The sequence below is a fragment of the Chroicocephalus ridibundus genome, chromosome 7, assembly GCF_963924245.1.
Source record: "Chroicocephalus ridibundus chromosome 7, bChrRid1.1, whole genome shotgun sequence".
Taxonomy (NCBI): Eukaryota; Metazoa; Chordata; class Aves; order Charadriiformes; family Laridae; genus Chroicocephalus; species Chroicocephalus ridibundus.
In genome coordinates, this window is record NC_086290.1 from 55,415,755 (window position 1) to 55,443,113 (window position 27,359).

General features: G+C 54.9%; 1 protein-coding gene across 4 annotated transcripts in view; it reads left to right on the plus strand.

Moving 5' to 3' along the window:
• The window catches only part of SMG6 (SMG6 nonsense mediated mRNA decay factor), a 119,752-nt gene that overhangs the window by 64,044 nt on the left and 28,349 nt on the right, over positions 1-27,359 (plus strand). For all 4 annotated transcript variants that reach the window (XM_063342485.1, XM_063342486.1, XM_063342483.1 and 1 more), the window contains exon 13: positions 4,354-4,555. In XM_063342485.1, coding sequence (XP_063198555.1) covers positions 4,354-4,555 — 202 coding nt within the window. The remainder of the gene's footprint in view (positions 1-4,353; positions 4,556-27,359) is intronic.

A 27,359-nucleotide genomic window follows, 5' to 3' on the forward strand; every position in this document is an offset into this window, starting at 1 on the left:
GCCGGAGACTAAATGGAAAATCCCTTTTGCAGATCAGAGCCTTAGTCAGTAATGCTGGCCACCAGAGTTTCCCTATCGAGACATCAAAGCGAGGATTCGGAGGTGTCTCGGTAGTGTAAACCTGGCTGAGAATGAAGGTAAAGTCGAGTGGAGCAGAAGCCAAAAGGCTCCGTGGAGAAGGGGGCTGTGGCAAAGCAGAGCTGGCTGGGAGGAGACGGCCCCTCTCCCGGGGAGGAGAGCGTCCCTCTAACTCCTAAGGCAGGTTCCCGGGAGCGGAATGAGTTTACGGATGGCTGGCTGGCCAAAGGGACCGCCACGTGCAGGGCAGAGTAGGGGAAATCGTCGGTGCCACGGGGCGGAGGGGCCGTCACCACCTTGTCCCTGCTCTGGGCAGCTGCCTCCGAGTCCAGGGCAAGGCTGCTGAACACCTTTTGGGAAGAGCTCCCGCCACCGACCCCTTTCGTTCCTTGCAGAGGAGCTGCTTTTAGTTCGGCTTCCCCCGGGTCCGGCGGTGCCGAGGCGGGCACCGGGAGCCGGTGGGTGCCTGTCCCCCGTCCCCGGGAGCGCGCGAGCCCGAGGCATTTGCCATCTGCACGGCAGCGCGGCTCTTGGCGGCCAGGGAACACAATGCAGGGCTTCTTCTGCGCCGCGCTTTCCGGGTTTGTTCTGCAGCTGTGGAGTTTGAATGTTAGTGTTTAAACAAGCTGGTATTACACAGGAAATGGCCACCTCCACAGGCCCCCGCAGGCTTGTAACATGGGGTCATTGTGCTTGATATTAATCACCAGGCAGCCCATGTCCCTGGTGAAGATGGTGGCTCGCACCGGAGCGTCGTGGCCGGTGGGGATTCGGCGAGCATCAGGCTCGCCCTCTGCTCTCCCCACACCTTGGTGGGGGCCTTTTGCCTCACGGTGGTGCTGTCCCCGTCACGGGCATCCATCCGTCTTCGCCAGGAGCCGTCCCCACGCAGACCCGGCTCCAAGCCCCGGCGCTCGGCTGCGCACTTGCGCGGCGCGCTCACCCTCGCCTGGCCGGGCTGCGTCCCGTCGGCGTGCAGCTGGGCTGCGCTCGCACTGACAGCTACATTAAACCTGGAATCCTGAGGCAATAAAAAAGAAATTAACTCTTATTTTTTTTTCCTGTCCGGGTGGAATAAGCAAATGTAAATGTGTCTGTGGGGAAGTGAATGAACCCCCGTTCCGAGGAAAGACCTCGCGCTAACCCCCTTCTCGCTTCCTCGGTTAAAAGCTCTGGGAGCCTCGTCCGTGTACCTGGGAGCTGCGTGCCTGGGCTCGCTGTCAGTAATTCGGGGCCTCCCTCCGCAGAGGGACGCCGAAGCCGTGGCACTGTGCGGACACAGCGCTTCCAGGCACCTGGAACTGGCCTGGCTTTGCAGAGAGGCTCCGGCACCGCAGCACCGTTGGGTGACATAAGTCAGAAACGCCTGGAGGTGGCCACGGTGTTGTCCTGGGGAAGGGGCAGCGGGGAGAAGGCGCCTGACGGGGTGCCTGAGTGTCGTGCGATCTTCTAGGGCGAGTGCACGTCCCAGCAGGAGACCCACGGGGCCGTGCGGTGTCGGCATGAGCTGTGAGCCCTGGCTGGCTTTGCCGGTGCGTGGCAGCCGGTAAATGCTCTTGGTGGTGCCGGTGCTGGGAGATGCACTGCAGAGGAGGAGCTGCACCCGAGGGGACGGCAGAAAATTGTCAGACCCGCTCTCTGTTGTGCTACCTCTGTGTTGCAGGAGAAAACCAGAGCAGAAATGCCAACACCACCCTCTTTGTTGGCTTTTTTGAAGGCTCTGCGAGGTGCTGCGTGTGACAGGGTGCCGCCGCGGAGCTGCTCAGGGTTGCGGCGCAGCGAGATGTTGCTACCCAGGGAGCCGGCACAGCCTGTGGTTTGACTGAAGGAAGTCCAGGGTGGAAACCGAACACGTCCAGTGCAAATGACAGATGTGGCAAGGCACCGCGAAGCTGTAGGGAGCTGGGGATGAAGGGGATAAAGTGACAGGGAGCGCTCTGGAGGTGGCGAGGGGCAGCGCTGCTGGAGGGGCTGCGGGCAGGGGGAGAGGGCTGGGGACCGCCGGGCTGGGTGGCCACAAGGGCGTTTGCAGCGTCGGCTCGGGGACTGTTCACGTGGCGTTTTTCTGACTTTGGGTGCAAAGCCCTGTGGAGGGAGATGGCTCCCTGTACTTCATCTGGGCTGCTCCTTCACCCCGCTACTACCACCCCGTGGATCCCAGTCCTGCCCAGCATCCTGCTGCTGCCCTCTGCCTTCCTCCCACCCTCCCTGGTCATCTCCATCCCCTGCCTGCAGCTCTGTTTCTTGGGGAGCGCCGGCGAGCTCTCTGCAACGTGTTTCTTTCCCTTCTCCTCCACTCTGGTCCCATGCACCTGGCTGTCCCACCCCTTGGGAACATCCTCTGCATCGGCGACTGTCCCCGACGCCCCGGTGCTCTCGTTCCCCGGCGGTTGCAAGCCTCTCTCCCCGTCCCTCTCCTCCCACCGATGCCTGCAGCCTCTGCACCTCCTGCATCCCAGCCAAGCCCTCCCCGCAGCCCGCGCTGGCGGGGCCCCACCAGTGCTATGTGACCGGGCTCAGGCAGCCCAGCCCAGTTGCCAGCAGGGCACTGGGGGAGGGCTGAGCCTCCCAAGCCCTGTGCATCTCCCATGGGCAGAGCTCGCCTTGGAGGTGGCCCAGAGCAGCCCTATCACATCCGGTGCTTGTCTCTGCAGCCCGGGCCGGAGGATAAACTATCAGGGCTGTGGGGCAGTGGATCATTCCTCTTATTATTTTCTTCTTTTGCAGATAGGGGTCGTGGAAAGTTCAGTTCCTTTTAACCCTCGCAGCTCTGTTTATTTTCCAGCTGGTAGCACAAACGCAGCGTTTCCCATTACATCACAAAGGGCCTCGGACAGATCCCTCCGAAAAACGTGTTGCAACTGTTTATTTTTTTCCATATTTAAACATTTCTGACAGCCAGACCTGGCTGAGCCAAGCGATGGAGCTTTGTGAATGAACCCAGCTCCTGGTGTCTGTGCGCAGAGGGCTTTGAAGGACCTCTTCTCCTCCAGCGTGCGGGCTGGGGCTGGCTTAGGGACGTGGGCGACTCTGCGTTACATGTGTGCTGATTACGTGCCGGGCTTTGATTAATGGTTCCTCATTCTGCCTGGCTCCCAGGACGCTCTTGAAAACAAGATGTTTCATTTCAGTGTGCTTTCCTGGTACATTGATTCCCGTAAATAACCGAGTGCAGACTCTGTCCACCTGGAGCAGTTCAAAGAGCAGGGGGCCTCCCGCCAGCCTCGGGCCGCGCTGGTCACTGCTGCACCCCTGGCGATGCTGGCTTCCCTGCACTTTTCGGTGCCCCAGAGGTGTGGGCTGGAGGAACAGCCCTCCTTGCTGCCACCAGAAGCGGATCAGCCCCAGTTTCCCCTACTTTCGTCCCAGTTTCTGCACTTAAAAACCCCTATCTGAGTGCTTTCAGAAACAGGAGGAAGAAACGCGGTACGAGGCAGCCCGGTTGGCTGCAGTGCCTCCGTGCTCGTTGCCTGCTTCCCCAATACTGACCCTCTCTGGGGTGCAGGGCCCTCCCCAGGGTGTGCTCAGCGATGGGGATGTGTGATGGGGATGCGCAGAGAGCGGTCCAGGGCTGCCGGTGGCCTTGTGTTCGCACCCGGCTCCCCACACATCGCTGCTGTTCCAAGAAGGTGAGACACTGCAAAGGCAGCTTTGCAGGTCACTCGCAAGTGTGGAAACCGTGGCCAGAAGCAAAATGCAGCTTAACCCGCCCCCCCCCCCCCCAAGTAGGTGGGGTTTAAATAAAAAAAAATCTCTGTGCTTTAGAGCGTGACTGCAGCAGATAAGAGCCAGGCGAAGGAGAGGGTGCCCCGGGCTTGGCTGGAGCCCCCCAAGTGCCTCTTTTGCCCCGAGAGCAGCGCAGGGGATGGGTCCGTCATCCTGGCAGGGTTTGAAATTGAGTAATAAGCAGCGTTTCTCCCATCTGGAACGAGCTGGGTTCCTGCCGGCACTGCACGGGGAAGCTGCTTGCCGCGCGTGTGCCAGCTCGGGAGCGGGCAGAGGTGGGCAGAGCAGCGGGACGGGCGAGATCCTGAGAGCCCTCCCCGTGCAGGGGGACCGGGTGGCCGGTGTCAGCGCTCGCGGGCGAGGGTTACAAGCCCTGCTGGGTTCGGTGCCAGCGCAGCTGCGCCTGGAGCCCTCCCGATGGGGTAGGTTAGCAGCGGCGTGGTGGCGTGCCTCGCCTCGCCTCACCTCTCTGGTATTCGCTGCAGCATTGCAGGCAACTCCCAACGCATTCCAGCCCCGAATTGCTCACGTCTCTCCTCGTTCTCCCAGGGTCTCAGTAGATGTGTGGGCGACGCTGGCTGACTTCTGTAACATACTGACCACAGTGAATCAGTCGGAGGTGCCCTTGTACAAGGACCCAGATGACGACCTTGCCCTGCTTAGCCTGGAAGAGGATCGGCTGCTCTCGGGCTTCGTTCCCCTGCTGGTCGCCCCCCAGGAGCCCTGCTACGTGGAGAGGACCTCGGACAAGGTCAGCAGTAGGCCAAACATCCCCCCTCGATTCCTCCAGACTTTTATTCTTGGGAAGTTTTCTGTGCAAACGGAACACGATTAAGTCATTGAGAAGGGTGTTAAGGGAAAATATCGACCTTTCAGCCGCTGACATCCAGCTCTGTGTCATGAAAACCCCTCTCGACTTCCTCTGGTGTGTGTGTGCTCGCTGGCATGTTGTATATACGATCATTTCCTCACTTGTTTAAATAGTGCAGCTTGTGTTGGCAGTGCTCTCCGTGCACTCCAAATGGTTTGCATCATGCTTAAAGCACCCTCCCCCTCCCCCCGGCCACAAAACTCTGCCTTAGGAAGGCAGCCAGGACTTTTTTCCTTCTCTAAAGAGGAGAGTGATAAATAGGTGACTAGAGAGAAGCAGACACCATGTGTTAACGTACAAAAGGCTTTTAGGAATATGAAGCATTCCCCACTGCCCGCTCTCTATTTTCCTTTCTTTGCTCTAGGAGCCCATTCTAGCCTGAACTTTCCTTTGGCTGTTTGTTTTTAGAATAATGAAATCAGTTCCCTTGTTGATGTGGGGTTTTGGGTCTGCTCTCTGCCACCACCTGGCCAGAAGGGACCTGGGGGGCTGCACTTGGATAACGTGTCTGAACCTGATGGGGGATGGAAGAGGCACAATGGCATTTGTTTTGCACGCCCTGGGAGGCACGGCAGGATAAGAGTGGCTCTCGGCAGTTTCCTGCTCGGAGGCAGAATCGCAGCACCAGAAACGCTGCTCATCTGGGAAGCCGCGGCGTGGCCTCCCCGAGCGGTCGGTGCTACGGGAGGAGAAGTGGAGCTGCAGGGCCTGGTTTCTGTGGAGAGCCTGCGTGTGACGGTGGCAACGTGCCTTCCCGTGTGCCACTTCTTCTTGACGTTTTCCTGAAATGACGGTGAGAAATTTAGGACCTTTGTCACAGAGGGACCAAGAGGTGTGAATTTCTGTTTCACTTCTCTCTCTGCCCGGGCCGCGCTAGCAGCACTGCCTGCGGCAGAGGAGCACGGGCTCCCAGTAAAACTGAAGGCTCTCCCAGTCTGGGCAAGCACCTTAGTCCAGGATGTCACTGTGGAAAAACAGATTTTCAAGGCTGTATTTGAAGGGGCTAAACCAACAAGCACGTGGTTGCCATTGCTGCCCTAAGGCCGCCTGTTTGCCCAGTGTGTGCTGGGGACGGTGCCCGTGCCCCACGCTCTGCGCGGGGACTCTTTCCCCAGCAGCCGCAAAGCAGAGCCCCCAGCAGGCGGGTGAGGCGGCTGGTGCCCCATAACTTGTGGGAGGGGGTCGGTATTCCCTGAACTCTGCCTCTTCTAACCACACACCGGTTTATTCGGAGTGCCATCTACCTGCCCTGCCGGGCACTTGCGCTCACGTGCGTAAAAAGAAGAGATGTGTCTCTCTCCTGTAGCTACGCCTGAGCTTCCGAGCTGAGTTTTCTCGCTCTCCTGGCTCCCTTTGGTCCTGCTGCTTTATGAAAAAATTGCGCAACACCACTGGTGGGGGTCGGTGCCCTTCACAGCGCAGCAGCAGCCACCCAAGCATCCAGGATGATCGGGGACGGTGGTACCGGCCCAGCTCTGCGCAGAAGGCAACGCAGATCCCAGAGAGAAGGAGCCAGGCTGGCCGTCCCCTTTTTCTTTCTTGGGTTTGGGGTTTTTTTTTGCCACCTCTGTGGGTCTTGGTTGGTTTGAAAGTAGCTGACTTTGGAACCGTGATCCCACCGGGCAGGCTGGGGTGTTCGCTGGCGGTTGTGCAGGTCTGAGCCCCGGTTGCGTGCCAGTTGTGTGGTGTTGTGTTGTGTCTTCTGGTCTCTGCCTTACGCACCAAACACATCACACGGAGGCAGACGGAGGAACCCACCGGTACCAGCGCTACCCTGGACGCGCTGAGCAGAAGCAACAGGTTCTGCGAGGTCTCTTCTCGATCCAGTAGTGACCAGTGTTTCCGTTGATGGTCAGACTGGTGAAACAGCAGGGTGTGCGTATTCGCTTTGCGGAGTTCACCCGAGAGGGTTAAGGGGAGACCAGCGAGACAGAGCAGAGATCTCAAAAGCCTGCCTTCCAAGAAAGGACTGGAAGAGCTGGGGCTTTTTAGTCTAGAGGAAATTCGGGGAAAATGCAGTAAGCTGTTGCAGAGAGGAGGAGAACAAGCCGTCCTCCAGCTCCATGCTGAAAAGCACAGGAAGGAATGGGCATAAATGGCAGCAAAAGAGATTAAGACTAGACTTTAGGAGAGGCTTCATACCGTTGCGGAGTTAAGCACTTGAAAGCAGCCTCCTTAGCGATTCTGCAGAATCTCTTCAGCCTTGGAGATTTTTAAAAGCGGGCTGAGTGGCGCTCTCGGGTACAACTTGGGTGGAGGTGAACCGCCTTGGAAAAGGAGGCAGAGTGACCTCTTTGAATGCTCCTACCCCATTTTCTGTGATTCGGTGAAGCTGTAGAAAGGGACTGGAAGTGGCAGCTGCATCGTTAACAGTCAAATGACTACCTCGTTCCACAAATCTTCTCCTGCAGTATTAACGAAGTGAATTATTTGACTCTCCAGTGGTGGGGTGTTGTAGAAGGCAATACAGCCCAAGCCGGGGAGGCGTGAGCCCATAGGGAGGACTGTGAGCAAGATACAAAAAGGCGCTTCCCTGCAAAGAAGCCCCCAATCCAACTTCACCGGGGGATCCTTGTGTGCGGTCCCCTGTCCACCATCTGTTCCCTGCCCTCCTTTTAGCGTGCAGAGCCCAGATGAGCCTGACTCCTCAGCAGATGCATCTCTGGGCTGTTTGCAGTGGAAGGGAGCCGTGTCCATGCTGAGCATGGTGGCACAAGGGCGTCTGTATCCCTGAGCGATGGAGCTCTGCCGGGCACGTACCACATCCAGCCGCGCTGCAGGAACTTTCCCAATTGCCTGCTCCTTGTTGGTTGCCAATCGACTGAGCTGCGAGCAGGTGAGGAATGGTTTTTGTGTGCAGCAAGAGCTCGTTCTAGTACTGATTTTTCATTGCTCTTTAGCGGGAGTTATTTTTCTGCCCCCAGTTTCTCTCGTCTTCTCAGTCTTGGCCCAGTTTTCAGCCCAAGTTCCTGATGGCTCTTTGCCGGAGAGGCAAAGAAAATGTACCGCTCTATATATGGCACCCTGTGAATGTCTTGTGGGCTGGGAGGAGGGTCCTGGTATGCCAAAGTGGCTCTGGGAAGCTCACTGTGGTACCTTTCCCATCACTTGCATGGCTAGGAAGAGGCGGTTGGCTTTTTACTGCGAGGATGATATCTCGCCTTGCTTGCCGATGCTCCCAGTCCTTACCCTGTGCTTTTGCACCATCATTTTTTAACAAGTCTGTGAAATTTCGGAGGAAAAGAATCTGTTGAAAGGCAAGACTGGGGACTGTTGGGCTTAAAATGGTGTTGGGTTATTGGCTCCACCAAGAGGATGGTTGTTTTGTAAGCCATATAGGACAAACACTGCTCTTCCCACTCCTTTTTGTTCTCCGCGTCCCATTTAGCAGATGGAGCGCAGTATTCAGCCAGAGTTTCTCAGCAAGTTTTTGAGCATTTGGCCTGGCTCTTATTTTGAGTGAAAATGTTCTGACTCCGTTTGTTGCCATGAAGCTGCGCGTTCAGATTCCTGCTGGAGCCAGTGTGACACTTAGAGCTTCCCATCATCTCTTGCACTGTCATTGAAGCTGTAACCAACAAAAGCTGGCTGTGGGGTGAGCATAACTTGGTGATGTTTTCCTGGGCGTATGTTGGGCAGATATCCATTGCAGCTTGTGTGATGGAACACCATCGAACGTACCAGTCAACAGCAAACTATGCAGCCTGGTGCCTGAGCCTGTCAGACTGTGTCTGCAGCGTTTGCAGCCCAAGGAGACGCTGCCAGGACCTCGCTCGCCCAGCGTTGTACCCGAGGCGAGAGCTGGGAACAGCAGCGTGGCAGAGTTAAGGTGCGGAAAGAAGGAAGGTAACAAATGGGGATGCATCAGACAGCGTGCGGCGCTGCTGTGGGGGCCTTGTAATGGAAAACACTTGGGTTGTGTTGAGGTTAAAGCAAGTCCTAGTGATGGTGCATCTGAGCTGGGAACCTGGGAGATGTCCTGGTTTCCTAAGCTCTCGCTGAACCCTCTTGTCTCGGGAGCATCCTGCTCTGCCCCGTGGAGCTGGTGGGAGGGCTGCAGATCGCCCAGCATGGAGCACAGCAGGGAGGTCCTTCTCCTCTCCGCAGGCACATGATTGCCCGTATCCCTGCAAGCTCTGCGTGGGCTCGAGGTGTGCGTCGCCCAAGCCTGTGCCCGCGTCGTGCGCCCTGCCACATGCCCCGGCCAGGGCGATGTGGAGGAGAAAGTGTTAATGTCCCTTCCCACAATAAACCTCTCTGCATGGGGGGTCCTGAAACCTGAGCCTCTCTCTCCTCCCCCAGCCCTGACACACGTTAATAAAAGGTTTTTAAACGCCAATAAAAAGGCAGCAGCCCCAGCTCACCAGGTCCGGGGCCCAGGGTCCTTGGGAAGGCACTTCGCAAATGTGTTTTTTGCATTTTCAGACTTTTGGCTGGTGAATAAGATTGAGGAGAAATACTCCTTCCCCTGATAACAATACAGTGAGACGCAGGATCAGCAGTGTGTGGATTAAAACCAGACGGTGCATGATTAATACATATGCTTATAGGGCTAGTCACTGTGGTTCCCTCCTCTGAAACAGAAAGGCACTTTTTTTTCCCCTCATGTGCGTGCTCATGTGTGGAGTGGACTGTCTCAGATACTCACCACTCGGCTAGTCTCAACCCTGCCTCACCTCACCAGGCAAATGAAAGCCCTAAAATGCGAGGCTCTGAAAAATAACGAGCAGTATTTTACTGCCCCAGACCTACAAACTGGGTGCTGGCTGGCTCCTCCAAGCTCCAGGTTGGCCACTTGGCTTCCCCCACTTGGTGCCGTTCTTGTTTCGCAAGTACTTGCTGCCTGCTGTTTGCCCTACCCACCTGGCAGTGCAGATAGCCTAAAATCCAAGCTTTGTTCTCCTTAGAAAACGCAAATCTCTTTCCTCCGTACTGTCCAGGACAGTCTAAATTTAACCCTCTCTCTAGTTGCCCCAACGTGCTCTAGGTTTGCAGAGCTAGTAGCCTTTGAATTAGCTGTTTAGGAGCCTTTCATAGTAGGCTTGGGCTAAAATTAGTCCTGTCTTGTTATTCACTTCACTTATTTACAGTATTTCAGTCTTAAGACTTGCAGATATCTCTTGGCAGCTTGTAGGCATGCCTGATGCTTCTTGGAAAAGCAGCTTCAGGTTTAAAAGCCCAGGAGGAATAGCTGTGAGAGTGACTGGGCTCTGTCATGCCTCTAAACACCGGGCGTTTTGTCCTTTCCGAGACCTAATGACTCCTGGGACGCCAAGGATGAAATCCACGTTAGAGTGGCCACACTACAGTGATTTTGGGAGGACTTCTTGCAAGGTTTGGGTAGCAAAACCAGGACTGTGAGAGCACAAACTCTTTGTAAGCAGAGAGAAAACCCCAGTGAGCAAATGTAACTGTTTTCTCAGCATCCTTTCCATATTCCCATTCCATAGCCTTTGAGCATCTCCCTCCAGCTGGCAGGCAAATGCGCTCAGCCCATGAGAGCAAGAGCTTCCAGCTTGGAGTTTGGTCCAGAGAGGAAAAGGGAAACTGTGAGCAGAGATCGGAGCCCCAAGTAGGAGAGTCCAAGGAGTCATCATCCTTGAAAAACTCCTTCCATTCCTGCCTGCCTCGGTTTCCAAACAAGCAGGGAAAGATCCCTGCCACAGGCAGGCCTGCTTGGAGCGAGGACTTGGCAGGAGCTGGCAGCCCCGAGGCGACGGAGTTAGAAATGTTTACATTTTCTGACCAGTATCTGAACTCCATCCCAGCCTCGACCTTCCCTTTCATGTGGTGCCTTTGGATAGTAAAAGGCAATTAGTCTAAATTATGGGCCATGCTGGAAGGTGATGTCACTGGGTGATGGAGCAGAGGCTGGATTTTATGCCACCATGAAGGTAGCGCGCGGAATACCACCTGCTGTGAACTCCTCGTCCATCCTTGGCGTTCCCTTGAACCGCAAGTGCCAGGGACTGTGTGGACACCCCGGGAGCCTCTCTCTGCCTTTGCCGGGGGTCACCGGCGCAGTGGGAAGTGTCAAGCCGAGTCCGTGTCCCCAGGTCTGGGTGGCAGAGGAGGGTACGCTGGTGTCTGTTGTGCTGGTTTAAACGTGACTTCACAGAAATGGGTGTAAGTGCTGTCCTGGTGAGTGCCGCTGCATCTCCTAGGGCTGGGCAGGGCGTCTTCCAGGGAGGTCTTCGGTTCGTTTGTCGCTTGGTCTCTGGTTTTAACCACTCTTTAAGCTAAGAGAGTTTTGAGCGTATTCTTAAAAGTGCGTTTCTCCAGCCGAAGGTAAAGGGAACTCATGGCAAACAAGCACTAGCGCTGCACGAGGACACTGAATACAGCTCTGGAGAAATCCGCAATGTGGAATAATAGTTCAGGCTCTTAAAAGCTGTGGGGGGGGGGGGGGGTGAAAAAGAAAAAGAAAAAAAAAAAAGCTGTAATAAATCTAGCGAGTGGAATCTGAGGGAAATGATCCCATCTGGAAAACTCCAGCGCTGGTGCTGCTGAAGGCTTAAGGAGCGATGCAGATCGCAAAAAGAAAACCCTGCAGTCTGAGGATGACAGGCTTCTTAATTGATGTCCATTGCAACTGGTACTCTGCCAGTTTATGTTGGCCACCTTCCAGCGTGCTGTAATTTTGGGGGCCAGGTGTGAAGCGTTTCTGTTCCGTCTTGTTCCCAAGCACCTACAGAAGCCTCACACATCTCACTGGAGGCTGCAGCCCTGTAGGAAACAGCTGTACAGGTATAGGTGAAAGGAAATGTCACAGCTGGGCTTGGAGTACTCCCCCGTGCCTTGCCTAGGGCTCTGTTTGCGGGGGCCGCTGTGTGTCCCCCCCCCGGCGCCGGGTTTGGGGAGGCGGGCAGTGTCCCAGGCACACCTGCCTGTCTGTCAGCAAGGTGCTTTGAACAGCAGGGAGCTTCTGGGAAGAACGTACAGGTCAGAAACCCCCTCTTCAAAGAGGAGCCCACGGTGGGGCGCGTCAGTCCTGGAAGCGGGGAACCCAGCCCGGGAGAGCCCCGGGTGTGCTGGGAAGCTGGGGGAGCTGTGGCCATCTCCTCTGGTCTCTTCTCCCTGGGGAAACCACAGGAATTTTCAAGGGAACAAGAGTAGGTCTTGTAGAAAGCACTCAGCCTTGATTTCGAAAGGCTGAGAACCCGTCGGGATCTTTAGCCAATTGTTGCAGGAGCCAATTTCAAACGTGCGTTATTTCCGGTCGAAACTTATTTCCTTTCAACTTGCACTAATTGAATTTTGCTGTCGGTTGGGGAGCCCTCCGTTGCCGCTCTGACCCCCGGATATAAATATGTCCCAAGTCCCCCCGTCCCCATCCTCTTTCGATAAGCCGAATAGCTGGAGCGAGAGACGTGTGACGGTCCCCCTGGGCATGGTTTGGATCCCCTGAGCTCTTCTCACGGCGTTTCTGAGGTGTCCAGGCTCGGTGTGTTGCTCCGTGAGCTTCACCAGCTTGTAAGGAGGCGACCGCTGTGCCCTGCTGTTCTCCTCCATTCCCACCAGACCCTCCCAGCATCCTGCAGCCTTCGCTCCTGGAGGCGTAACTTCGCAGGTAGCTGTATTAAACAGCGTGTTGTTTGCTCGGGAGTAGGTGACAGCAATTTTGAGGTTTTTGGCTGTTGGTGAATTGCTCGCTTCAAAGCTCGGGAGGGTAGGAGAGGGTGTCTAATCTGCGGGCTTTATCAGCAAAGGTTTTCTTTGTCCAGGTCACTGAACCTATTGTTAAACAGCATAAGCCCAAGCAAGCTTCCCTGCGGCCCCGCCAGGACTGCCCTCCTGTTTACGCTGACATTTTAAGACCTCTGTTGACCAGATTTTAATCCAGTCCGTATCCTGTGCACTGCAGTCTCTGGGGCATACAGGCTTTTCGTGTCCTCTCGTCCCAGCCCTGCGGAGCGCTCGGGCTGAGGACAACTGCCTGCCTGGTGACAACACAGCCGTGGCATCGAGCTGCGGAAACAGCGCTGAAGGCAGCGGGAATTCAAAGCTCTGCAGCTTCTTTGCCACAGCTGAGTGCTAACAGATCCCGTAACCCTGGCCGGGCAGGCAGGATGGCCAGGAGGAGCGGATCGAGCGGTCCCTGCAGCCAGCACCCCTCTGCAGAGCTGGGGTCCTGCTGCTTTACCTCCGTCCCGAAGCTGCGAGCTGATGTGTGAGAACTGCAGCCTCACTACGAGGTGAGGAACCACCTGCCAACGTGTTAAGATCCAGTTACACATGTTCTCTTAACGCGCCTGTTAGCGAGCGTGAGAGCGGCTTTGTGGTCTGGACAGGGCTTGCAGGGAAGTACGAGGTGCTGCCTTCCAGGCAGCCCCATCTCTTGTAGGGGGAAGCGGGAAGGGAAGAACCAGCAGTTGGTGGAAACAACCTTTCCTACCCCTGAGATGCCTCTTTCCTGGCACCTGGAGGGAGTGAGCGACACCCCGGTGCATGGGGAAGCCGTGGGGAATTTGCTCAAGCGGCTCGTGACGTTTCCATCCCTTCCTCCCCTTCCTTCCCCCAGCCTTGGATCCACCTCTCGCCTCTCCTCCAGGTCTTGGACAGGGCGCTTTGGCCACTGCCTCGGCTCCAAGTGAATCAGGCAGCCTGGGTGTGAGCCGTGCACATGTACCAGCACGTGTGCGGTTCCTCAGCCAGCGCTGCACAGTTTGGCTCTGGTGTCAGCAAAAGGCTCTTTTTAAGTGTTTTCTGGAAGTGCGATGTGATCATCCGCTCGAGGCAGAGACCGACAGGATAAATCAGCCCTGTCCCATGCCTGGTTTCAGGCGGCGTTGGGTCTTTTCGTGCAGATCAGATGACGCTCGTGATCGAACATCTTCGCTTCTGTCGTCGTCAGGCCAGGTTTATGTAATGAGACGGAAAACTTCTTTGTGTTCAGTCCTTTTGTCCTAAAAGCTGCTTCCAGAGGTTCGGCACAGACTCTTGGGAAACGGGAAATGTCCTATTCAACAAAACTCGCTGACCGCGTGTTCCCGGAGTCGGCATCAGTGGAGTGACCTCGGAAAGGGGAGTCGAACCATGAAGTCTCCTGTGCAGCACCTCCTCGGCGTATGCTGCACGCACCCGTCGTTTCCCTTGGGGCGTTTCAGCAGGTAGTGGCATCGCTCCTGCCACACCAGCACCCTAACGGCACAAAACCTGCCACTGGCGGGACATCGGGACCCGAGAGCGCGTGGCTCTGGCTATAAAAGAGGTATTCACCGTGCCTAGTGTACTCAGAATGACATTTTAGAGTCCAGACCTCGTGGAATTTGCTGATTAGTCTGTAAGTATATTGAAAGGCCTCATTAAAACACCATTAACGCTGGATCCTCTCCCAATGAGCCATCTCTTATTGCTACCCAGAGAAACCTTGAGGAAATGGAAAGGCAGCTCTGGCTGGCTGAGCCGGTCCCTGGGCATGAAGCGCGGCCTCACCTCGGGCAATCTTTGTGGTGCTCAAGACTTAATGTGGCGCTTCTGATCGTGCAGGAGGGCCCTGGGACTCAGGGTTGCCTCTTTGCCTCGTGCTTTTCCTGCTGGATCCACCGCTCGGACTCTGCGCTCCGGTACTAAACTCAGTCCTGGGTCTCACTCTGCATCTCTGACCCTGCCATAGCTTCGGGGGTGACCCTGGTTCATGGCACTACTTGTGTTTTGTCTTTGACCAAGCGAAATGCTTAAAACATCCCTGCTGAAGACGACGGCGGCTGTGGTATCCACCAAAGCGGCTATTGGAAGGACCTCAGGAAACCCGAAAAAAGACCCAATTAATAATTCCTCATTGTTATCCTGAATAAGAAAGATCCACATCCTGGGAAGCTTGCCAGAGAAGTGGACTGGGTGGAATGCAGGGAGTGGTCAGCCCAAATAACAGATGGGGATCTACTCTGTCTCTACGGGAGACGGAAGGTGACCTCTGTCATTGAGCTTGGAGTCTGCTCCCCACGTTTCTGCTCCCAGCCGGACCTCGTGTTGTTTTTGTGGATGCCGAATCCATCTGCCGGCGCTAGGCTGAATCTGGGCGAGGACGGAGAGCCCAGCTCCTGTGGCCAGCTGGACGTGTAGCCCTCGGTGTCCTCATGCTGTCACATCCCAAACCAGAAAGAGAAGACACCACCATGGTCTTATGTATTGTTTTCTTTTCTGGCCGTCATTGAAGTCAAAGCGCTTCCCAGGCATTAATGAACGTATCTCCACAACACGTTATGGCAGAAGGAAAAGCAATTTCCTCGTTAGAGATTGGCAACAGAGGTACGCAAGGCTGAGGGACTGACCCAGGTCCCACAGGAAGCCTTAACTTCAGGATGAGAACAAACCCCTGATACCCAGGATTTCAGGCCTGTGCCTCAGCCCCAGGCCACCCGCGTCCCTTAGGAAAACGAGGAGGGATTAAGTGAAGGTTCACTGGGAAGCGTTAAAAATTCTTCTTAAACGTAAGCCGTGTGTGAGCAACGTTACTGCCGCTGGTCTGTCTGTGTGGGACACTAAAAATGCTGGATATTTAATCCAGATAATTTAATCAAACTTTTCCCCATAACATATTTGCATGCATTTACTTAAATATATGGTAAACCCCATCATTTATTTAAATTAACAACACTTGCCATAACCTTTTGCATACCGGCATTTCACATGAAGCATTTTCTCTACCATGTAGCAAATATTTGTGTAGACGTTTATATATTTTAGAGGGAGACGATAATAGTGTATATTACTAGTTATTTTCTTTATTTAAAAAAAAGCCAACTTTCCCCAAACTTTGCTGTACTTGGGACAGGTAGATGCATGTATAAAAATAAATTCTTAGTATGAAGACAAAGGTGTTTTCTGAGGTCTGAGAAGTTATTGCCTGCCTGCTCTGCTTGGTTTGTGAACAAGAGAGCGGATTTACATTTTAATTCTGTATTTACCTTAAGCATAAATGATGTAACGTTTCTTATAGCATCCATTTTTATTGAGGAAAGAGATTTACGTCTGTAGACAGAAGAAGATGGTGTTTGCTTCGTCCTTCTGTGTCCGGTCACCTGATGTCTGGGCCACGCATGATCTTTCCCGTGGAGAAGTGGCCATGGAGCAGGGCTTCCAGAGCGTGTCTGCTGATGTGTGTTTTTGGAACCTACCAGCTGCCGGTGACATATGACATTCCTGGTGCTGAAGTTGCTTTTGAAGACCCTGATTAGGCTCTTAAGTCATCCAGATGCTTCTTGAACTGGTACCCATTGCCAGCTTGTATTGTTAGCTCCCTCTAGTACTAGTATCTTTTTTTACTTCGGCTTCTGTCCTAGCGAACAAAGATTTGATCAACATTGACCTGAGCTTTGCAGAAACCTGCTGGATGAAATGCTCTGATCAGTCCGGTCCATGGGAGCTGAATTTGCTCAGCGCTTGCCTGTTCTCACAACTGCAGCGTCAACCTGCTTTTGGACACGAGCATCCTCACTGACTTCCCCGTGGCTTGAGAGTTGCTCGCTAGTGACTGCCCTGGCGTGGGAAAGGAGACATCTTCGGTATTGGCATGGACACCTCAGGTTTTGGAAGTCCGTAGTACCCGCTAGACATACGAGAGGCTTAATCACATGGGAAATACTGGGGTTATACAGATAAATCCTCGTAGGCTGGAGAGCTGGAAGGGAGTTGTGTGGTTGGATCTGGCTAGGTGGGAACGGGAGCGAATACCTGTACGGATGCGCTGGATGATTAGATCCTTGCAAGTGTGTAGACGGAGCAGCTGCTAAACAGAAAAGCGGGCGAGGAGGTGGAAATGCTGGCTGGGGACAGCAAGGGGCTCGCAGTTTCAAAGGTCCCAGCGAGTCACGGTGTGCTGCTGACCTCTGCAACAGGGAACCGTCTCCCGTGCAGTAACTGGCCATCGCTGGAGGACAGTTGGAGCCTGATTTCCGGGCCATTACCTGCATAATTCTGGCAGTGCGAGTTTTGGGTAGCTCTTGGGTGGTTTAGAGACTGAACGAACGCCAGGGGCAGCGTTTCTGAAGGTTGCCTGAGTGATCCGGATGAGACGACAGAAATGTGTAGACGTGGCTCTTAGGGAAGTGGTTTAGTGGTGGACTTGGCAGTGTTAGGTTTACGGTTGGACTCGATGATCTTAAGGGTCTTTTCCAACCTAAATGAGTCTCTGGTTCTACGTGAGCAGCCGCTGCTCTCCGCATTCCCTGCCCATGCCGTGCTCTGGGGGCGTGTTGGCCTCTTGTGGCACGAGTGGGATTGGTTTGCTGTCAGGAATAGGCAGGAGGACTTCAGGATCCATTCGTACTTGTTCTTCTTGATGTCCTCTGCCTTCTTGTTCCCAACAGATAGGTGAGGGTTGTTCAACGGGCAGGGTGGCACCTTTAGGTTGCTTAAAGCTTGGCCGATGCCTGTATCCTGTGGGAATTGGAGCACACCTTCCTCCCCTGGGAGGATCTGAGCATCTTTAGTGCTTAACCTGTGGAGATGGCAGAGCCCTCATCGTGGCCGCTCTTTGCTCCACAGCATCTCTGGCCATGCTCCCCTTCTCCGGGTAAAAAGCACTACTTTGGAGAATGTTTATTTAAATGAGTTAATTTATGTTTTATGTGTTGTTTTTTTTTTTTTTTGTCTAAAATGAAACATCTTGGCATGGTGAGATGTGAGGACAGGCGAGAATTTGATGGAACTTCTGAGAGACTTAGCGCGTGTGTGTGTGTGTGTGTTAACGGGGTATAATTTCTGGCCTGCCATGTCTCTCCTCACACAGACTGCGGCGCACGGGCTGTTCCTTGTCGTGATGAAATCCTCGAAGCCTGGTTTAGATGGCGTGGGGACAGCCTGGTGATGAAGAGGAAGCCCGGTAGACTGTTACCCACCAGAGATGCGCTGCGTGTTCCCATCCCGTCTTGGGCCGTGCCGCTCCTTCCTGCAGGCACCTCGCTCCTCCCGTAGCTCGTGGGTCTCCTGTTCCCTTGGGCAGGGTTCCCACTTTTCAGCTCTTCCCAGATTTCACCTCGGTTTCCCCCTTTTTAATAGGAATGCTTGGCCTCTTGCACTCAGGCTCGGGGAGGAGCAGCTTGTTTTCTGCGGCTGGCCGGGTGCCAGATGTCATCACTTCAGGCAGTGCCACGCTGCACATCTTCAGCAGTTTGAAATGGAGAGACAGAGGGAGACAGATAAGATCAGCAGCTTTAGGTGATGGCATTGTTTCAAATAAACCATGCATGACCCAAAGCTTCCACTTCAAATGGGGAATGAAATTGCTTCATCCTTTGACAGCTTGCTCCATGAAAGAAATTTATCTTCACTTAATTGCTTTAGATCCCAAGAGGCTGTGTACAGTAATTTCTAGGAGATAATTATATCAAATTAAAAAAATATGTGACTATCCGACTGCTGAGCGTGAACGCAGTGGCCAGAGAGCAGGAAGGAAAGAGGCACCGCATCTGACTCGCGCCCACAGGTTATCGCTGCCTCTCCCTCTCCGGGTCTGCGGGCATGGATGGATGGCACTTGGAGACCGACGGGAGAGTCTGTCTGCCAGGCACTGGGCGCCGACGCGCTGAGCAGGGTGCTTGGAGCCGGGAATCCTGCTCTGCCGGAGCTTCTTCGGGATCCTGCCTTCGTTTCTGTTCTCTGCGGCGCGGCAGGGGTTTCCATCGCCCGTGCCTTGTCACCTGGGGACGGGCAGAGCTTGGCAGTGCCTTTGTGCGGTTAGCTCTCCTGTGCGGTTGTACGGTAGAGCTGAGGAACAAGAAAGCTTGTTGATTTAAAAACATGTATATTTAGAAGCAGAGTGTAAACTTCCTGCCCAGGCTGGGATTGGATTCTTGACTGTGTTTGAGTTTCCAGTTTTCATTTCCTTTGCCCTCATACTTAACATTGTGTATCTCCCAGAGTGTGCCCCAGACTAATCTCTCCTTAACCCTCCCTCGCCCCACATTTTTCTCTCATTATTTGCACATCAGTTCCAGTTCTTCCAGGAAGCGGCGTATCTCCTGATTGTCACGCTGTGCCATGGCGGAGCCTGGGCTCCTGCAGGTCTCCTCTGTCCCTCTGGAGGTCACCTCAGATCCCAGCCAGCGGCAGACCCGAGCTGGGGACTGCAGCAGGGACAGAGCTGCTGGCAGTTGCCATCCCTTGGAAGAAGATGGACTCTTTTGGCAGGGGTCGAAGTCCTGAAGGGACGTCCCTCTTTGTAGCTCGTGGGAAACAATCACTGACCAGTTCCAGGAGGGTTACATTGCTCCATCATCTAAATCTTCTTCTCTCTCTCCTTTAAATCAGGCTGCGTGCCCTCCTTGACTGCTTCGTGTGACGGCTCCTGCCCTGCCATTGCCTTTACAGGCCATCTCCTGGGGACAAAGATAATTTTGTTCCCCCCCCTACCCCCGCCCCAGGGCTGTGACGATTTTTGTGTGTGATCCTCCTTGGGCTTTGAAATGGTTGTCAACAATCCTGGGCCAGATCTGAGCTCCTCCCCACCCCTGTGATGTGCAGGCTGGTTTTTGAAGTGCGACGCTGCTTCAGCTGTTCCCAGGAAGTCTGGAGGGGAACTGTGTTTGTGCTAACCAGGTAAAGTCCCTCTGCGTTTCTGGAGGGGATCTACTCAATGGGCTCTTTGATGTCATCTCAGTTTTTGGACTTACATCAAGTAAGCCTGAAAAAGAAAAGAAATGTTTTGGCTTAGCATAGAACGTTTGCACCTGAGCAAGATGACCTGTGGCTGTCCTGGTGTCTAAGGAAGAAATCCACGGCCACCGGTAGAGCTGTGACCTGGAACAGGGAGTTGGAGGTTTCTGGTCCCAAAAGCTGCCCGCCCAGACAAACTAGCTGCCAAGGTTGTCTCAAGTGGTGAGGTGGGAGAGTTGTCACGTGTGAAATGTCTCCTCAAGGCAGTCCTCAAACGTAGCACTGTCACCACGTGCTGTTCAGGATGCTGCTGGTGGTTAATCTCCTACCACCTCGAGTGCGGACAAAAAAACCCAGCTCTCGGATGTTCCCTGGTGTATTGTGTACTTCGGTTCACCTGTGCCGAGCTGAACAGCATCTCCCACCTCCCTGTGCCTCTAGAGCCTGAGAAATCTTACACGGTTGGGATGACTGTCCCCAGATGTCCCCGTATTTCATGCGTTGTCTCCAGTTCAGACCTGATGATGCTGCCACAGGGCTTGCATTGAATCATCTGCTGGCCTGGCTGCCCAAGCCCAGCGCTCTCCAACAGGTCACGCATCCTGATCTTCAACTATAGCTTGTTGTTATCTTCTTTTCTTTTTTTTTTTTGTATGAGATGTCCGGACAAAGCTTGGCACATCGCAGTGGTTAGCGGTGTCCGCCGTTGTCCTCGGTGACCTCTGCAGCACAGATAGCCTTTGCCTTTTTGTGTCCTTCTGGGAATGATCCTGGGCTGGGCTGAGGTTTTGGTCCCTTAATCCCAGGCTCGGGGAGGGGAGGGGAGGTTTATGGCAGCTTGGAGCAGGGAGACTCCTTTCCTCCAGCCCGGTGTGGTGGTTGTGTGGGGACATGAGCGCGTAGCTCCGTGACTGCCCTGATGTGCCAGTCCGGTAATAGTTAGCAACTAATTAACTGGAAAGGGACGTTCTGCTGAGGACAGTGAGAAGTGGGATGTGGTCGGAGGCGAGGGACCAGCCGGGCATGGCACTGTGCCATTCATCCCCTGGGGATTCACCAAGCCCGGGCCGTTCATCCCCTGGGGTTGAGACACGGCACCTTCTGCCACTGTGGGCTTTTTCGTGTTTTCCCATAAAAGTTATCTCAGCAGGAGTCACTCTGTCGGCGTCTCCTCGTCCTTTTCTTTTTCCTTTCTCTGCTTTCTTGATGTACTTCACTTGCTCCTTTTTGTTGCCGTTAGTGAAGAGCATATCGCCTAAAACCATTTGAAACACATTTTCTGCTCTTAATAGTTTCAGAGACCGGCTGCCCTGCCAGCCAAAGCCGGGAGCCTTGGGGGACAGGCGAGGGGGCTGCAAGGGGGTGGGCACGCTGTCGCAGAGCTGGCAGAAGAGCGTTGAAGAAACGGAGAGCACGAGGAGCTCTCATCTGGCTCGAAGCTGCTGCTCACAGCGCAGTCGGCATTTTGTTTCAGAGGCCACAAGTGAATGAGTTAATGATGATCCCAGATGGCTTCAGAGTTTGCCTCTTGCCACCCCTTCCTGTTCCCCCAGGATCTCAGATGGTGGCGGGAGATGAAGTAAAATTCTAGAGTTTATTGTAAAGTTCATCTCTCTCCCTAAATCATGCTGGAACTTGTGTGTGCTGTGTTGGCAGCTTCAAGGGGATGCTACCTGGTAATTAATTAGTTGTCAAGAGACAGCCCAGAGGTTCCAAGTCTTTATATTCTTGCTAATAGAAATTGCTCTGATTACATTTTCCCCCCTTGGCTGGAGGGCTGAAGAGCGCGGAGCAGGAGCTATGGTCCACGGGCAGCTGGAGCGCGCCTGCCTGTCCTTTGTCGGGACTCCTCTGAGCGTGCTACCACACGCTTCCCCGAGCACGAACCCCGAGGGAGCCCAGGCCCGAGCCCTCTCTTTGCCAGCCAGATCTGCTCGTTTTTTTCACCCCGCTCTTCCCCTGCCTTTGCAGGTGAGAGCTGCCACGGCTTCCCTTCATCTCCTCCTCATCCTCCTTCCCATTGAACCTTCCCCCGCAGCCCCCTCCCCAGCCCGGACCGAGATGCTTCGCATGTTTTCTTCCCAGAGCCCTTTTTCTGGGCTAAGCTTAGAGAAATATTCAGTGTCTGCAGAGATTCCTAGTGTTTCTCTCCACCTCACCTCTCTTCCTCCTTATCTCTGGGCTGCTGCCGTCAGTCGTGAGCAGATTTAGGTTTCTTCTTGCAGAGAGAGGAGCGTGGCCAGGAGCTACGCGAGAGGTGCCTGGATTTTGGGGTCCTGTCTCAGCCAAGCAGGGCACAATACACACAACGCTGCTCTGGAGCTGGGTTATCCAGTGGTTCGTTAAAGGACCCTTTAGGGTTTTGTGCACTATTATATGTTTTTCTCATCTTTTTGCAGAGATTCTCTGCTAACAACTGACAGTTCCCCCTCTGCCCTTCTCTGGCCAGCGTCTGCGTGTCCCCCAGCAGCCTGGTTGTGTCTGACATCTTGCGCTGCTTTGTGCCAGTTCAAAGTTAGCGTCTTTGGAGCTGAACCCCATCATCCATCCGAACTCTCCGCCTTGTTGTGCTTCTCTGGTCAGCGCCACCACCCCGGGGGGGGGAAGCCATGTATGACATCCCAGCTGTCTGGGAGATGGGGCCTACAGGGAAGGTGGGGAGGGACTCTTTATGAGGGAGTGGAGCAATAGGATGAGGGGTAACGGTTTTAAACCGAAAGAGGGGAGATTTAGATGAGATATTAGGGAGAGATTCTTTGCTGTGATGGTGGTGAGCCCCTGGCCCAGGTTGCCCAGAGAAGCTGTGGCTGCCCCAGCCCTGGAGGGGTTCAAGGCCAGGTTGGACGGGGCTTGGAGCAACCTGGGCTGGTGGGAGGTGTCCCTGCCCAGGGCAGGGGGTGGCACTGGGTGGTCTTCAAGGTCCCTTCCAACCCAAACCATTCTGTGATTGTATGTCACTCTCCTCCTCCCTCTGGAGCAGGACACAGGTCGTTTTCTATTGCGTCCCTCAGCAATGTACTGAAAATCAAACCTTCCCGTGGCTCCTGGAAGCACTTGTCAGAGAAGGAGCTACTGGACTTGCTGAGCGGCACTCTGGATACCGGCAGGAGGTGACGGTGGCTGGCCAGCCATAGGGACCCAGGTACACTGGCGTGAGCGGACCTCTCCACTGATGCAAAGTGGTCCATCTCAGCCCAGCATGGAGCTCGCTTTGTTTCCTTGTGTCTGGGAGAGACTCCAGCTTTCTGCTCCTCCTGAGCACCCTTGGACGGGCAGACGCAGCAGGGCTGGGAGCTGGGGCTGCTCCGGGGCCAGGCAGGGCGCAGCGGGCAGCCAGGGGACGCTGCTGGCTTTGCCGGGGGAGAACCAGCCCAACTTTTCCCCTGGCAAACATGCGCTTGGGAGAAGAGCCCAGCCCGTGGGCAGGGATGCTGCAGCTCTTTGAAGCCCATCTCCGCTACCTTAGGGAGCAGCTCTGCCCCTGGCTGATCCCAGGAAGCATCCCGTCCGGCGTCCCTCTGGATGCTGTAAATAAGCCGTTGCTGCTCTGCCGGATGCTCTCACGCCTGCTGGTGCCGTGCCTTCCCTTCCCACCCCCGGGGAGCCGGGCTCCCGACCCACCTGACGTGGCTGCCTCTGCAGACATATGGTCCCTTCTCTTTGTGTTTAGTTAAGTGTGGGAGGACTCGATGCTATAACTCCTGTAGCTTTTAAGCTATTGTTGTTGCTGATACAGCCCTGCGAGCAGACGTGGCAATTTTACAAGCGTGGCCCCATCCCTAGCAAAGGCAATTAGGATGCTATTCTGTTGTAGCTGGCGGGGGAGAGAGAGATCTCTAGCATCTGGAAGGAGCGGTCTGGAAAGGGCATCATCTAATGCAGAAGATGAAGACAAAGGCGTTTCGGAGGCAGGATGTGGGGAAAAGGGGGGCACGGCGAGCTCAGAGGGCAGAGTTGCAGCGGGAGCGGGGCTATGGGAGCCCAGCAGCTCAGGGTGCAGGGCAGGAGCGAGCAGGAGGAGCAGGGATGCGCTGCTCTGGGCAGGGTACGGGGAGATGTATCGGCTGGGGTGGAGGTGAAGAGCGGGGTGCGCCGTGCTTGGGCAGGAGATGGTTGTTGTGGGTGAGGAGGATGAAAAGTCAGGCTGCGGAGCGGGGAAAAAGCCCCAAGGTGTGATAACCACTGGAGCGCGATCCTGCAGAGGAGCGAGCAAAGGAGCTGGGGGCGACAGTTGGGACAGGAGTGGCACAGGGCTGTCAAGCGATCTTGAAGCTGCGGAGGAGGAGCGGAAGAGCTCGAGGGAGCCGGAGAGGGTGGCGAGGGCCACCACTGCCATGCGGTTTGGTGCGATTCACCCAGGGCGAGTCATGAGGCTGTTTCCAGTCACAGGGCTGGAGCTGCGTTTCGTGCTGCTGGCTCCTTCCTCCCTTGGCTTTTCCAGCATCTGATGTGACTGTTTGTTTGCTCGCAATGATTTCAGTTGTTTTCTATTTTAGCTTCTGACCCCGCGTGCCTGGGCTGGGGCAGGCAGGCACCGTTTGAAAGCCGCCACTTGGCGGCAACAACTGTTCGAGCCGCGGAGCAGCACCCATCTAACCCCTCTTTTCACACACTCGGGAGCTTCCCAAACGTTAACCTTTGGATTAAAATTTTCCATGCTTGGTCTCTCCCCAGATGTGATGTCTGAGCTTTGGTTTGGGTTCATGTTTTTCATGTTTGCTGGATTTGTGTTATGGGAGAATGAAAGAAATACTTTTCCCATTTAAAAAAAAAATAATAATTATAGTCTCCATGTATTTATTTATTTATTTATTTATTTATTCGGGGATTCACCAAAAATGGTTGAAGTTTGAAGCTGAACATAATGAAGTTGGCTGCAGCAAGCTCGTGTCGCAGGCTCTCGGGGAATGTGCCGCAGCTCCAGGTGCGTGGCGCAGCGGGTATCACCGGCGCAGCCCGCTCCGGGTACCTGCAGGCTCTGCCGGCAGAGCCAGGAGAGCCTTGGTGTGAGTCAGGCTGAGTAACTCCACATTTGGAGGAGGGCGGCTGGGTTTTTTTTTTGTTTTTTAGCAAAAAAAAAAAAGAAAAGAAAAAAAAGTTGTTTTTCAGGCTCCACATGCAGGATCGCCACGACGCACCGGGGACGCGCGGGCTCCGGGCTGCGGTGAGTCAGGCGCAGGGCTTGCCGCGCTGTTTTCGCTCCTCTGCTCCACGTTGCGGGTCATGGCATTGCCGGGAGATGACGATGACGCGCCGTAGACCCGGCGGTACGGTCCCCCCGGGGTGGGAGCCTTGTGGCACGGATCCTGCCTCCAGGTCCCCGTGCAGCGCGGCTGTCCTGTGGCTCCCCTCGTTTCTTTTGTGTTTTCTTTTGGGAGGAGTTCTGCCTCGATTCGTGTGGCATCGGCCGGTGGCTGCGCCTTGTGCCGAAGCCGAACGCTCAGGTCCCACTCTTGACACCTCCTCGTCAACTTCAGGGCCACCTTGGACGCGTTCCAACCCTCTTGCATTTCCCTACATTGATTTTTTTTTTCTTTTTTCTTTTTTTTTCTTTTTTTTTTTTTTTTTTTTTTTTTGCTGGCTGCGGCACCCCTTCTCTCTGCTCCAAGTCTGCGCGCTGCTCATCGGGTGGGGACCTGCGCTGCTCACACCAGCGCTTGTAATGTCTGGCCGGCAGCTCTGCCAGAGGCCAAAATTGGCTCTCGGTGCGCGGCTGGATCGCGAGGACAGTGTTAGATGGAGGGTGGAGTGAGCGAATACCCCTCTCTTCCTACTGTGCTTTCAGGAAATGTCTCTAATGCAGCTGTAAGTGTGAATGAAGTCAAAAGGATGGATCGGTGCCCCCGCTCCAGCCCACCCCACTTGTCGGGGCCCATCCAGAGTCCCCACCCTATTGTTCTGGTTCAGCTCCTCCGTTTCGGGGCAGGGGCCCTGCTCTGCGCTCAGCATCCCGCTCCCGGGAGGAGGAGCTCTGCAGAAAACAAAGACGCAGCGAATAGTTTTCCTCTCCCTGACGGGTCGCCGTTCCAATTCCTCCTTCCCTTCCCTTCTCTTCCCTTCCCTAGGTGTGTTTGCAGCTCTGGGCCCGGCTGGAAGCGAGAGGCTGCAGGACTCGGGCCATTAATCATCTGCCAAAAGAGCTGAGTATTGGGTATAAGTAGCAGAGCTGTGCTCGCTGCTGCCGTGGAGGCAGAGCAGGATCCGCGCGGGCTGGAGCTCACATCCAGTGCATACAGTCACCTCTCTGGTAAGGGAGCGTGTCTCGCTCGGAGCAGCCCCTCCTCGAAGAGGACATGGGCTCTCAGGCGCAAGAACGTCATCGGGAGTCCCCTAAGTGGCAGCATTTCGCTGTAAAGCAAAATAACAGCGTTTGTCCCTCCCTGAAGTGGCTGCTGGAAGTGGTGTGAGCCGCTTCCCGCCCTGCCCCGAGCTGCCGGGAGCGCGCTGCCAGTGTGGTTCCTGCGGTGGGTGGAAATGCCAGTGTTGCTAATACCTCTGAGGCTGTGGTGTCGTAGCCGACAGAGCTGTGGTGGCATTTTTCTGGTGTTATTACATTGCCTTCTGTATCCCCACCCTCTGTTTTCAAGGGAATTTAGCGGCGGCCCCGACGGAGGAGCCGACGGTTGGAATAACTCCTCCCTGCACGCAGCAGTCCCGGCCCCGCTAAGCTGCCCTTTCACGTGGGCTTTGCCTGCCTGTTAGTTCAAAGCAAAGCTGTTTCTCTTTCAACTTCCAAAGTTGAGGGGAGCCAGAGTGCCCCCGAGCTCCCCAGCAGCGGCCGGGGCGGCGTGCGGAGCGGCAGCGGGGCAGCTTGGCGCTGACGTTGCTCAGTCTGGCTTCTGGTTTGCGGAGCGGAGGTTTCTCATCGCATTGCTCTGACTCAGGTAGCTCTTTCCTCTGATGTGGGCAGCCCTCGCTGCAGCTTTTGCCCCCCCGTCCGTCCCCCCCCTCCTCCACCTCGCCTTGGGGCACGCAATTGCTCTGTGGTTCCCAAGGGATGGTGAGACCTGCGGGAGAGTTCCCTGAGTGCCGTCGCGACCAGCCGCTGGCTTGGGTCCCTGGGGTGGTAAAAGCAGTATCTACGCACCGCTACGTGTTACAAAGTTCCCCTAAAATCGGCGGGGCAAGGGCCCAATTCGTGTCCTAGACTAAAAAACCTGAAGGAAATGAAACACACACAACCCGACTCGAGCCGGCGCGCGGGCGTTAACTCAGGTTTCGGGCTGCCGCTGCCCGTAAGTCACCCACCTGGCTGGGTGTCAGCACAGGGACCCTCGGCTCTCTGCTCCCCATCCAGCTCCCGGCAATGGCAACGCCGAATTCCCTGCCCGTGGGGTGCTTAGGAGGGACCTTTTTCGGTGTTTATTTGATTGCCTTTTCCTGGCTGAACGGCCTTCCCTGAATTCGGTACCGTTCTGCCACCGAGACAAACCACCCTAACCACTTTCCCTAGAGTGGGATCCCAGTTCAGCAGCTCTGGATTGTCACCCTCTGAGAATTGCTTGTGTTTGAGGAAGCGAAAACACCCGTGGGGAGGTTGTGAGCAGCGGCCAGGTGGGAGCCGTGCTGCTCGAGGGCAGTTTTAGCGGTTCTCATTAAAACAGTCTGCCGGAGACTCAGAAATCCCGAGTTTCCTAAAAGAAGAGGAGAAAATTCCGCAGACTTTCATCCTAGTTCAAATATCCACCAGGGCAAGGAGCTGGGGGAGTTAAGAGTGGGATCTCAGATGACATTCTCCGAAAAGCAAGCTTAATAGGGTGCAAGGACGAAACGCTCAGCCCAGTGGCGGCTGTGCCCTCTACGAGGGCTTGGCCACCATCTGCCCCTCTCCCTTGCCCGCGCCGAGTAACGGAGGGTAGAGAGGGGGAATCGCGGGGTCTGCCCGAGGAGCCCCCTCGGCTTTTGAAGCCTCTGGCACCTCGGCGAGATATTTAAATGACAGACAGACATATAGGGATCTGTAAATACTCATTTGGTGCCAACTAAACCGCAAAGAAGATACAGCATTTGTGGTCCAAGGAAGTTTAAATATTTGTGGTCAAACTTAAAATTCGACATAAAACTCTCATCTGCGATGGAAGGCGTC